The sequence below is a fragment of the Tinamus guttatus genome, unplaced genomic scaffold (assembly GCF_059628265.1).
Source record: "Tinamus guttatus ecotype Peru unplaced genomic scaffold, ASM5962826v1 Tinamus_guttatus_pri_ptg000048l, whole genome shotgun sequence".
NCBI classification, from domain to species: Eukaryota; Metazoa; Chordata; class Aves; order Tinamiformes; family Tinamidae; genus Tinamus; species Tinamus guttatus.
The window spans coordinates 13,887,020-13,899,879 of record NW_028288582.1 but is presented as its reverse complement, the minus strand read 5'-3'; the positions used below and the strand labels follow the sequence as shown (position 1 = coordinate 13,899,879).

At 47.3% G+C, this 12,860-nt stretch overlaps 1 protein-coding gene across 5 annotated transcripts in view; it reads right to left on the bottom strand.

The window, feature by feature from the left end:
• The window catches only part of FOXN3 (forkhead box N3), a 187,038-nt gene that overhangs the window by 88,777 nt on the left and 85,401 nt on the right, over window positions 1-12,860 (bottom strand). For all 5 annotated transcript variants that reach the window (XM_088539734.1, XM_088539733.1, XM_088539735.1 and 2 more), the window contains one exon: window positions 5,013-5,149. In XM_088539734.1, the coding sequence (XP_088395860.1) occupies window positions 5,013-5,149 (137 nt within the window). The remainder of the gene's footprint in view (window positions 1-5,012; window positions 5,150-12,860) is intronic.

Genomic DNA, 12,860 nt, shown 5'->3' with positions numbered 1-12,860 from the left:
ATTTCTGATTTCAACATATAAAACATAAAGAGTGCTTAGACACTGCCCAAAAGGTGTAACTGACAATACATTCACTTTAATGCACCTTTAGTTTCAGTAAACAACTGTGAAAGGCTGCAGCTTGTGACAGTTTTAGGGAAAGAGCAGGAAAACCAAAACCTGCCAACAACAAGAGAGTTGCTTTGCTAACAGCAGTTTTCCAAGCCGAAGACCTACAACAACAATAGTAATGCTCGGGGAAGGAAAAGTCCTCCCGCGGCAGGGTGACGAACCGCGCTGCACATGGCGCGACTGCCTGACGTCTCATCAGTCGCATGGGCACGTTCCCACACCTGCTGTTCGCACCACAGGGCAGGCTCCAAGCGGAGGCAGGAAGGAATACTCCGGGAAGGACAACTACACTCAAACCACCAGCCTTCAACTGGCTAAGTGAGACCTGGATATGGGTGCGGGCTGGCAGAGAGCACCAGTTAACCTGACCTGTCATGTGGTGGGTTTTCAGCAACCGCCAAACACCCAACTCACTAAAAGGAGCGAACAAATTTAAACGAGTTACCTTTGCGGATTTGCACAAGAGCTTCAGAAGGCTCTCATGCTTCCCAGGCTGCGTGCGAACCCCGCGTGGACGGTGCATGGGAGCCACAGCCCAGCTAGGAGGTTTCCTCTGGCAGCGCCTGGGGCCACGCGGAGCCCGAGCCGAGCAAAGCGCGAGCTGCGCGGCACGGCCGCCTCGCAGCCTCAGCTCCGCACGCGACAGCAAGGCAGCACCAGGAGCAACAAGATCGGATACTGGCTGTCTTAAAAGATTTCAAATTCAAAATGTAAATGCCAAGGAGATGTTCTCGGGCCTCCACTCCAGCCTTTTACTTCAGCAACTGAAGCGATAATGAATCCCGTTTGCTGATGTTATTTGTCAAAATTCTGGTTTTAGGAAATTCTATTGCATCTCTGCTAATAAACTCCAAAAGTTAAACACAAGTTTATGACCACAAAGTCCCTCCCCACACTATTATTCCTGAATAATCAGCGAGCAGCTGCCGTGCTTGGCGCCCAGCCCTGCTCGGGCAGCGGAGCTTGCACCGCCACAAAGCCCTGCCGCTGCACTGGGCTGCTCGGCAAGTCGTCTCCATCAGACACAGATATTGAAAGAAAAGTCACTGGAGAAGGGATTAGCATTTAAGGAGCACGTCATGTTTTTAGGGAAGCAAACAGTAGCAAGAATAAATAGTGATAAAAGGTTTAATTCTGTAAAATAGAAGCCACTCCAAATTTTTTGAATTGCTTTAAGAGGTGACATAAAGCGCACTTGCTGCGGTGGGGACTCTAGTGACTTCTTGTTGCATCAGGTCTTTCCTAGTGCTTTAACACACATGGGCTGACTCCGTGTCTAAGGCTGAGAAGAAGCTACCTGGGCTCTCAGGTCTCCTAAAGCAGAGCTTAGCCAGGTCACCCAAAGACTCCGACAAGAAAGAATAACCAGATGAAGCTTTTAGTAACAGCCAGACCAGGGCAATGCAAGGAAGAAACCACTCTTTAGTTTATACCTCAGGCACATTTGCAGTTTCATCAGTTATATGGCCACTGGTTTAACAAACTGAATTAGGAAAACACATTGGAAAAAAAAAAAAACGCCATGGAAAAATACACTAGAAGTGATAGAGTCTATAAAGTGATCTAGCCAACACTCCTAAAAGATCATGGAAATCTTCAATAACTTATTCATTTAATGAAGCTAATGGTATTTGGTATTTTAGATTACATTTCTTGACAGTATTTCTCTTACTTTGAAAACTCTGGAAATAATTGAGAACTAGCCTGACATAACACATTCAAGAGAAAGGAAAAATCCATTTCAAGATCTCCTCAAAACACTAAAAAGACAAAAATCACATCTATAGTTCAGTATAAAGGCAGAAAACTGAAGGTGAAACATCCACATGAAATAGCAGGGCACTGACTTGCATAGTTACTTAACCAAGTTTGTGTCTATAAATATATTTCAAGGTTGCTATTGCCAACAGAACTGTAAATATTTAAAAAGAAACACACTTAGACTAAAGCACACATATTTCCTCACACAGGAGTGCGTTTTTACTTTAGCACGCTATGTTACAGCTCACCCTTGAAATTTATCTTAGAGAGCTAAATAAAAAGTCAATTCTTTTTGCCATGTGAGCGGATTTTATTTTTTTAAAGAATACATATGCAAAATTTAACACATAAAATTTAAGTTATCTGCATTATTATTTTCTTCTTAAAGCTCACTGATAATCTTCCTTGCCCTCAAAGAAGCAGTAGCAGCTCAGACAATTCAGTCTGATGTTCCTCCTCATGCACAAAAACACTGCTGGTGTCATCTCCCAAACCATGGTCTTCTACACCATGGAGCCCAACTTAATCCTTAGGCTTCCTGCTTTGAGTCATATGTCTAATCTCAAATGAAACTAGTATAACACTGAGTCAGCCATCGAAATATGTGGGTTTGCTTTGTAAAACTCCTTCATAAAAAAGTCCTGCCTTCTGTATCTAGGCAGGACACGCTATGAATGTTGTAAAGCTACGTTATCTCATGTAGTTAATTCTTCTCAGAAAAGGGGAATTTGTATGTTCAGCAACCATCTTGGTTGGGGTATTTTTATAAAACTTTCCTCCACTCCGTGCTCCACTCACCGCTAAGCTGCTTACGCAGGTACTAGGCAGAACATGTGATTCATTTGTGTATCCTTATTCTTCCAAAACATCTGATAAAGACACGCACTAGGTCAATTTGTCCCCATGGAGTCGCACCAACACATCCTCATAGACCTTGTAACTCCTTTGATTAATTCACTTCCTCCAAGGATCCTATGTTATGTTCTTCTGGATATATGTCATTAATATCAGATGATACCGTTTCTCCCAGTCATAGGCCTCAGATAAGCAAATGTGCCAGAATTTGGCCATCCAAGTTTTGTTTTCCAAATACATTATCTCGCAATCAGAAAATACTCCTTCTGAGCCGCGTGTGATGCCAACACGCTGCTCAGGAGAGGCAACGAAGAGGATGCCCAGTGCAGAACCCATTGGGTGCACACAGGATTACGGCTTTTGTAGATACGCAGGCAATTTCAGCTCCACGCTGAAAATATTAGAAATAAACTCCCAAAGCGCTTTTGCTATTTATCTGCTAGTGTCCGATGAAATTAATTCAACCGCTGGCCTAGATGAGCCTGGCGTTGATGTCTCGCAGCAGGCGTTAGCAGATGAGTTATGTCAACGTCTGAGAAGACCACGCCAGGATCACGCTTCCTCTGACGGTGGGGCCGCTGCAGCACCCGGGGCGAACCGCCATGTGGAGGCCACCACTCTGCCGGGCCCTCAGTCTCCTGGGTCCGGAATGCTGGGCTCATTCCCGCACTCCCTCATTCCCAAGCTCCCCTGCAGTCCCGGGGCTCCCTGGGGGTGTTTCGATGCCCCTCGCTCTCCCGCAGCCCGCAGGCAGCGGCGCGCTGGCCCGGGACCACGGGACGGCACAGCGGTCTCGCCAAGGGCCCTCGGGCACCCAGCACGGTTTGGAAGCGCCTCGGAGCAGGGGGTTTGGGGCTGCTCCACTCGGGGCAGCATGAGGCTGCTGGAATTTTTCTTTCGGGGATTGGAAGAATCAAAATCCTGCCCGCTCCATGCGGGATGGATACTAAAGTGCTACGTGAAGCGAGAGCCCCTGCATAAATCCACACCGGCGCAGTTAGCAGATCCATAAGGAACAGAAAGGCAAGGCAGATGATAAAGTAAGGCTCTGGAAATAAATCTCGCTCAAATATTTGAATTACTATTGTAATGCAATTACCCAAATTACTTATCTGTCCTTCGGCAAAGCACAGCAGAAGGGAAATTGGTGGGAACAGGGAAAAATGAATAGAAAAAACAAAAAAATTTTATACAGTGGTACTACAGAAAATATTTTGTAGACTGCCGTGTTAGCCAAAAGTTGGTATAGGCTGAGCCAAGGCCTGTGCTGCAGGGGGACTGCGGTTACTCCATCGCTCATGGAAATCCCATGCTCATTTCACCTCCCGATGCTGGGTGACAGCAGCTCACTTGAGCAAAAAGAAGGAAAAATGAAGGAAAAAAAAAACAATCTTCCCCCCAGGTCTCTTGATCTCCACCAGAGACAAAACCAGGTACAATACCCTGATTAAAAAAAAAAAGAAAAAAAAGTTTCACCCGCGGGCCGTTGCTAGGCAGGATTAGCCGTTGCCACGGCGACGGCGCGGCGCTGCGTCCTAACGGCCTGTCCCTTTGCCAGGCAACCAAGCGCCGCGTGATGCAACTGCACCTGTCTCCGCTACGCGTTGCCACGGCGACGCCCGCGTTGCCGTGGCTACCATCACGCTAATCGCCCGGCGAGGGCGGGCGGCTGCCTCCTGCCAGCCCAGCTGCTCCCGAAGCCTGTCCCGATTCCCGGCACGCGCGGGAACCGCCCCGGGGAACCAGGGCCGCCCCAGGGCCTGCGCTGGTGGCTCTGCAGGTGTGGGATTTCGTGGGGAAAAGCGCTTCTGACCGAACCCGAGCGAATTTGGGACAAGGGAAGGAAATAATTTCCATCTTAGCAGCCAAAGGAAAGCGGTTGCACAGAGACCGTCAGTTGCACTTGCTTCTCTGCACTCACAGCCCCTAGACTACCCCTCTTTGCAGCGCCCGCTCCATAATGCTAGTCCCAAGCAACAGGCAGACTGAAAACCCCCGCCACCCGAGCCCACACCCGTTCCCGGAGCGGGAGCCGTGCCTCGGGCCACGCGCTGGGATAGCCGTGTTGCAGCCACAACACCGGCAGCGGGCTGGGCCGAGCCGCGCGGAGCGTCTCCCTGCTCGCGAGGGCTCCGGGCCGTACGGAGGCGGCGCGCGCCGGGGGAGCCCCGCGCCGAGCGCCCCGCGCGCTGCACGGCGCCGCCGCGGGCACGTCGCACCCGGCAGGGAGCCACCTGCAACGCGGGACGAAACATCGAGAGTTGTAAAATGCAGCTAGTTCTTACCTTTGATATGCCTGAGGAGATGTGGGAGGTGTATTGAACACATGCGAATATGGGTGATAGGGTGTCTTTTTCAAAGCCTGAATAAGATTTTGTCTATATTCTGGGTCTATACACCACAAGGACCCCTTTCCAATACTCTGTAAAGAAAAAAGAATTAAAAAAAAATCAAATATTTGATCTAATGGCATAGCCTTATTTATTCAGCAGTACTTGTCAGGAAATGCAGTGGGTTTGGGTTTTTTGTCTGTTTGAGAGAAGTGAACATAAGTTTATTTGCCAGATATTATGCTCCAGTAACAATGTATTGCTAATGTATGGTTTAAATCACACTTTCAGGAAAAAAAAAAAAAAACGAATGTTTGACTGCCTCTTTTTCCTCTTCCTACTAGTTAATTTGATTTAATAATATCTGGCAATTTCCCCATCATCGCATATTGGAAAAATTAGAAGCTGCAGTTACTCTTAAATGGAAACTTTGAAGAAAAGTAGATTCTTGTTGAAAGTGATTTTCTTTTCCCTTTTACTGTTAAACTAAGAAGAAACGGGGCTGAAAAGGAGGGGTTTAAACACCCTAGCAACTGTTTTAAAAATAAAAGGACTTAATCTTTCAGCCACATGACATCAGTGCCATTATACTACAAGAGGAAATTAATCATCTTTACTCCCCTAAGGGGAAAAAGTAACCAAAAAACCCAAAACAAAGGAAGAAAAAGAAAACAGCAAAATCAGCATTTAAACCATGTAAGGGTGTTGTGAAATTGTGATTGGTTAAACCAGCAGTTCTTGCAATTACCCTTTCTGGACACGCCAAGCAACTCGAGCAGTCAGACGGTACAGGGAAGAGTACCCTGGAATGCCCCGCTTCTCCTGCAGCCCTGAGTAATTCCCAGTCCCATCCCTGCCCCCTCCGGGGTCACAGCACAGACATTTTGAATTGTTTTCTGGGAGCTCTCAAACAACCAGAAAAACAACTTTCCCTTGGCTCTGCTACGAAAGCGCACTGAACGAGAGCTCAGGAACAGCCTTGGGCTGCTCGAGAATATGTAGAAACAAACACCAGGCCCAAGTATCGACTGAGCTGCGCTGGCAGGCTCTCAAGGCATTAGGATCCGATTTTTGGTAAATTACATTTTCTGGAATAGGCAGAGGGTGGGCAGAAAGTTGTGCTACAGCCTCAAGCCACTTTTCGATCCCTTCCCAGAGCTCAGATCCGCATTAGTGCAACAATGCCCTCCATTTTGTGTGTTGAGAAACAAGCACCAAAATCACTCTGGAAGTGCAAGATTATTTGCCAAGCCCACCAGAAAGGAGAAAACACAACATTCGTTTCCTTCTGAAAACTTGTCCCCTTTGGGGATCCCCGTGAAGCCCGACACAGTGCTCTGCTCTGTACACGGTGTAACATGCAAGGTGCTTGACACTCCCTCCAGGGTTAGTGACTCCAAATACACATCAAAAAAAGAAGAAGTCCTCCCCAATGTCACTGAGTTTGTGGGTGGGAGCATCACGCAAGTTCCCAGCACAGCGGGAGACTTTGCCTGAAAGCAGAGGAGAGGGGCTGGTGCAGCGCACGGGAGCCAGTACCGCGTTTGCTCAGAGCACATCTGCTGCAGGGGATGAAAAGGGAGCCTCTTCTGTAAACCAGACCGGGGGAAGCGCAAAAAGGAGTTCAGCGAGTTCGAGCCTCTTCCGCTCGGCGAGGTGCAGCCCCGCTGCTCCCTCGCTTTCCTGGGGCACTGTAACCAGGAGCCGCGCAGCAGGCTCGGGGGGACACATCCTCCAGCCACCGAGCTGAAGCTGGACCCTCGCATGCCCAAAAAGTCCACGACTCCAGGGGCGGGAGCCAGAGCAAGAAACAGGCCAAGCTCCAGCTTAATGGCTGGGACAGCCAGTTAAGCTGAAGGCCGAGGCTCTTGGTCTTCAATGCACGTGAAGCACTACAGCAGATGCCTGAAACACCCATTCCTGGTGTCCGTGATGGAAGCTGTGCGCTATGTATCTCAAAGCAGTTTGCAAAAAGGAGATTATTAAGCTTATCCCCCTTTTACAGATGGGACAATAAGCCAGACACTTGACATGATAAGCACAGTACAGAGCCAAAGCACAGTGCAGGACAGAGTCAAAAAATAGAATCCAAGCTTCTTGGTTCCCACTAGCATGTCCTGTCCGTAAGACACAGCAAGAACACACGAGTTCCTTCTAAGAAAGCAAGCTGTGCAAAACTGGGAACATTTCTAGAAAAAACCTTTCCTGGATTCTTTACTCTTTGTAGAATAGGACTACCTTTAAAAAAATGCTACATTTAAATACCATCTATCTTATTTGTATTTGCTTGAACACAATGTGTTTTTTTCTGCGTTAGATTTTTTCATTTGCGTCCAAGACAGAATTGTCATCTACCTGGAAGACATCAAACCCTCCAAACCCGTCAAGACGAGTAGCAGCCGAGAGGCTCACGAGATGAGCTCACTACTGAGGACTGACTTCAAAACCTTACATTATTGTAAAGCTAAACTTGTTTGGTTTGTTCATGTTCTTGTGAAAGCCAAAAATAATCTCTCTAGAAAACAGAAACTCTCACACATGAAGTATTGAGGAGAATTACACTCCCTATTGAAGGAAACACTGAGAAGGCAGATGTGCTGTATCTTCACTGCAATACAGCCGACTTGGAAATTAGCAGCAAAACCAAACATAATTTAATCCAAAGCTCTCCAACCAAGCAAAGTTCCTTTTTCTAAGATACTTATTTCTGTTCTTCCACATTCACACAACAGAGCAGAACTAAAAAGGAAACCAAACTGTCATCTGGTTAAGAATCCTTCCCGACAGTCCCAGGTGCAGAGAGCTCCCCAACTGCCTGTTCAAACGTGTATTAGTCCCTCCATAACCGTAAGAGAGGAAATCACTGGAACTCGGAGCAATCAGTTAGTGATTAATTTCCATCTTACGACACTTGGCGTGCTGCTCCACTACCTCCTCCAAGCCAAAAGTCAATAGTGGCTCCAATCAAGAACAGAAAGGAAGGAAAAAAAAAATCCTTGGATTACATTTATCTCCTAGGCAACAAGTGCCTGCGGAGCGGATAAGGAGTCGGCGGCAGCCCCGGCGCTGGAATGTTTGCAGACTTCCTGACAGCGCCTCCTCTCCCGGCGGAGCATGGGCTCGTTCCCACTGCGCTCGGAGGGCACCACCTTCACACGGGGGCTGGGGTGGTCAGCGCGAGTGCCCTGCGCCTCACCCCAGAGCCAGCTACAACTGCACGTAATCCACTCCAAAGGCATCCACCAGGAGCGGCGAATAACATCTAGAAGTTACTCTGCAGAAGCTTATGATCTAATACATTTTCTTTGGGGAAAAAAAAAAAAAACTCTTGAAGATGCTTGCTACTATCCTTACGAAAATATTATGCCTTTTTCTAGATCTTGTGTATTAAACCTCTAATCTTTAACTCATTTATTCTTTCTCATAACTCAGGTAGACATATCTGATTTTCTCCCAGAAATTTAAACCACTGCATTATCACAAAAAGGTTTAAGACACATTCAGTGTCTAATTGTTTTTTCTCCAAATGGACTGCAAGTAGAAGTTAGTTTAAAATCCTACATTACACAACCCATAGAATCCAAGGGCACAATTTTGGCCATCTTTTAATAACATCAAGAATAAGAGCCCGACCCTCTTTTCACAAGCCAACTGCAGTCAGTCTGATGGAAGGCAACTCTCTTGCTGGAACAGTTCTCTGTGATTTTAACTCAGTGAGTGGGCTCCCCTCAAGCTGGGCTGGTCAACATGTACAAGTACCTGAGGGGTGAATGTGGGGACGATGGGAGCAAACTTTTCTCTGTGGTGGTCAGTGACAGGACAAGGGGTAATGGGTACAAGTTGAAACACAGGAAGTTCCATCTCCAGGTGAGGAAGAATTTCTTTACTGTGAGGGTGACAGAGCCCTGGAACAGGCTGCCCAGAGAGGCTGTGGGGTCTCCTTCTCTGGAGATCTTCCAAACCCGCCTGGATGCCACCCTGTGCCACGTGCTCTAGGTGTCCCTGCTGGAGCAGGGGGGTTGGACTGGATGATCTCTGGAGGTCCCTCCCAACCTCGACCCTTCTGCGGCTGTGTGGGCAGAGGCGGCTGCGCGCAGCCAGGCCAAGCATGGCGTGAGGAAGGGCAGCCCCCTTGCGCGCCCTGCGTTCCTCCAGGCACGGGCTGAGCAGGGAAAGGAGGGTTTGGGCAGGACAGGAGGTATGCAGGGGAAAAGGTGGAGTTGGGTGGGCCAGAAGGGTGGGAGGAGAGCACAGAGGGACAGCCCAGCACGGCTGAGTAGCTGAGAAGAGAGCGGCTGCGAGGGCCGCACGGAAGCGCGGGGCTGCGGACGGGCACGCGGGAGCAGAGCAGCAGCAATCAGGGGCCAAGCAAGCGAGCGGCCCTGCAGGTCTGCAACGCCACTCTCTCATTAAGTACTTTCCTACTTAAAACAAAAAAACAAGAAGCCAACAACTCCCTATGGAGGAAAGCTGTCCTCCTCCTCCACTACCAAACCAGAAAGGGGGAGGTATCCAGGGGCGGGGGTAGCCAGGCGAGGCTCTCCTGAAGGAAAACTCTCAGCAGTAAGAGCTAGGAATAGCAATGAGGAACAAGGAGGAACCTTTTGATGTCAGTGCTCACTATCACTGACCTAAGGTTTGCTCTCAGCACACACAAAACCTGCTTTTGTTATGGCAAAGGAGCTCTTGGGGAGTAATAGCAGACAGATTACTGTACAGAGGATACTGGGCATTAAAAGTTTTTCACCAAAATAAATATTTGTCGTGAGCTTTGTGCCTAGTTCCTTTGCAACACTAAATTTAGAGCAAATCTTCATGTAAATTTTCCAAGGAGTTTATCCACAGGAATGCTGCACGGCTCCCGTAGGTGTCCAAGCATGCCTTGCACAGATAGAGGTGTTTCTCAAGGAGGGAGCTGCAAGGAGCCAGGCTTTGAAATGCACATTAAAAAAAAAAAAAAAAAAGGGGGGGGGGGATAAGCAAGATGCCAGCACAGAATTTGTAACAACCACTTGAGCAGCTGCAGCCAGGGCCCGAATGTGAAACAAATAGCTGCTTCTTCTAATCGCAAATAAAGAGATTTCCATTGTGCATAAGGCACTTAAAGCACCAAATTCGATGTTTAGGAGCCTAAGTAATCAGTCTGCTCATCATAAATTCTAAGCCTCTGGAGTTACTACTGACTTCAAGTATCCAAATTTCTGGACATATGGATGGTGTTCAGAGTGTACCTAGAGCTGTAGGCAGCAAGGAATAGTACAAACTCCCAAAATAACAGATACAGTAGAAAGTTTTCTAATTTTGGAGCCCCTGAAAAGAGCACACTATTTCCCTTCCCACCCGACAGCGTGGTTATTCCAAACACACAGCAATTTTGGAAATGTTGACTAGAACTGTTTTCCAGGTAGTTCCCAGAGACCACAAACTACTATCAAGAATTCCTCCTAAACACAAACTCTCCTCATCTTATGAAAACATGATTTCATAAAAAGTTGCAGGATTTGGGGGAGGAGATTGAGAGGTAGTGGAAGAGAAGAAAGATATTTTTCGAATGACACCACATGACACTGTGTCTTCAGCTTTGAATTGCACAAAGAGAAACAAATAATTGCCCCAAAATACATGTTAAGAAAGAATAACTTCCTTAAACAATGTACTCACTTGTGCTAAGCAGAGAAGCCTGCCAAGGGACTTAGAAACACTCTGCAGCGCAGTGTGCATTACCCCTCACCCAACCACCACGACGGGCTCGCAGAGACGTCCCTGCCTGCGAGGGCAGTTGCACTACGGGAATTAGGCAGGTCACAATCATAAAATTCAACAAGACTAGAGAATTAGAGGCTTCTGTGACCGTCTCTGTCTCGGTGAATCAGCGCTGCAACACTCAAGGGCTGCCAAGGGCAGGGAGACTTTTCACTGTACAAAGGGAACTTGTGCAGCAACAAACACTGCTCAAAGGCCGGCTCTGTTCTGCTCACTTGGAGACAGCGGTGCCCAGAAAAGCAGCCCTTCCTTTTCTATTTCAGCTACTCCTCCCTCATATCAGTATCATAATGACTCGGAGTCATAAATTCCTTGGTTTGCAAATGCTCAGGAAGATGACGATTTAAGAAGCTGCAGCTGCTTTGATGCTCTGCAACATTTAAACCTTTGTTGGTTTCCTTCACTCATCAGTATTCAAAGTTACCAGGATAGACATCACACTGCTTGCTCTGCTCACGTGCAGTGGCTCTCTGAATAACCTAAAGCTTTATGTTCTTTAAAGGCTGTGTACCTTACAGATGAGCTTGGAGGTTGCTCTAGTTGCTTATTTTTTAAACAGATTAAGTGCTCTGCAGAAGACAAACAGAGTATTTGAATCATTTGAGGTCAGCTAGTTTAAAAAAAAATCAAAATAAAACTCTGCTAAGGAATTCTTAAAGAAAGAAAAACAAAGCCGTTGCCAACAATTGCTATTATTATAAAACACATTCCTTAGATCCAGCGTAATCTGTCACAAAAACTACAAATACCTATTCATGCAGTCTAAGAGTTTTTTTCATTCTCTTAAAACGTTTTGAGTGCAGAGTAGTGAAATTCCGTAAGGCCCTTTTTAGGGACCTTAACTGGAATTTTAATGACAGTAACAACTGCCGGGCAAGCACGGAACTTTCACAAGCCCTCACAGAGAATCCCCCAACCCTATGGACTCAGAAGAGCTAGAAACGTTCTCTGCACTGCGGTGGAAAGTTTGTCAACGTTATGACAGTTTGTCACAGAGGGAAAACTGAAGCAGCATCTGCTTGCAACAGAGCAAGACACCTCCCATTCACTCCACCCCCATGTTTTGAACTTTTTCTCAGTAAACCAGCCACCATGGCCCAGCTTAAGCACAACGCTGAAAAAGAGCTCTAAATAGTTAAAAACACAATTCCATCACCATAACTGTACATTCACTCGATACATGAAAGTAAAGGTTTGGTGTTAGGGAAGGTTTTCTTCAACATCAAGCAAAGCAGCTGCATCAAGAAAGCAGCTGTTCTCAAGAAAACAAAAGGTTGGGGCTTTTTAAACCTTATTTTGCTCCAAGTAAAAACATCCATTAGTTCAAAACAAGCCACGGAAGGCCAAGTCTCTGCTTTCGTGCTCCTCTCTTGATATGGGAACTCATTTGTTTGAAGAACCATCCCTAATGTCAGTAAAACAACCAGCTGCCTTGCCCTGCCTTTAAAAGCTGGTTAAGTATCCTGATGCCTCCAGTGTCCTTCCGTTTGCAGAACGGGCACTACCTTTCAGGTGGGAAAGTGTCTGCAAGCAACTTCCCCTGCATGAGAAGTATGATTTCAGTAAAACAGCACTAGCTAGCCCTAAAATAGAACCAGACAACCTCCCTCCCCCACGCCTCCCCAAAAACAGGAAGCCAAGCATGCAAATAAACCAGGGTGGAGGAACAAAACAGGGCCAGGCTGGTGCTATGAAGTAACAACTGGGGAAAAGGAAACACTGCAGAATTCCTTGGGGAAACAAAAAATATGACTTTCACAGGTAAGACAGCGGTATAAGACCCTGCAGCACAGAAAGCACTATGAAATGGCACAGCAGTGTAGCAAGCCTATGTTCTCCCAGGGCCAAGGCAGCTCCAGGTCTCAGCAGCAGAGGAAACGCGGAGGTTTTCTTTGCTCTCCACACATTGGGAGCTGTACACACTGCTCAAGTGAAGCACCCGCTTGTGGGAAGGGCCCAAGAGCAGCGTGGATCTGCTCGCTCCCTTCGACGGGGCCTTTGCAAGTTGAGGACAACACTCAGACGAGCCCAGAGAGGCTC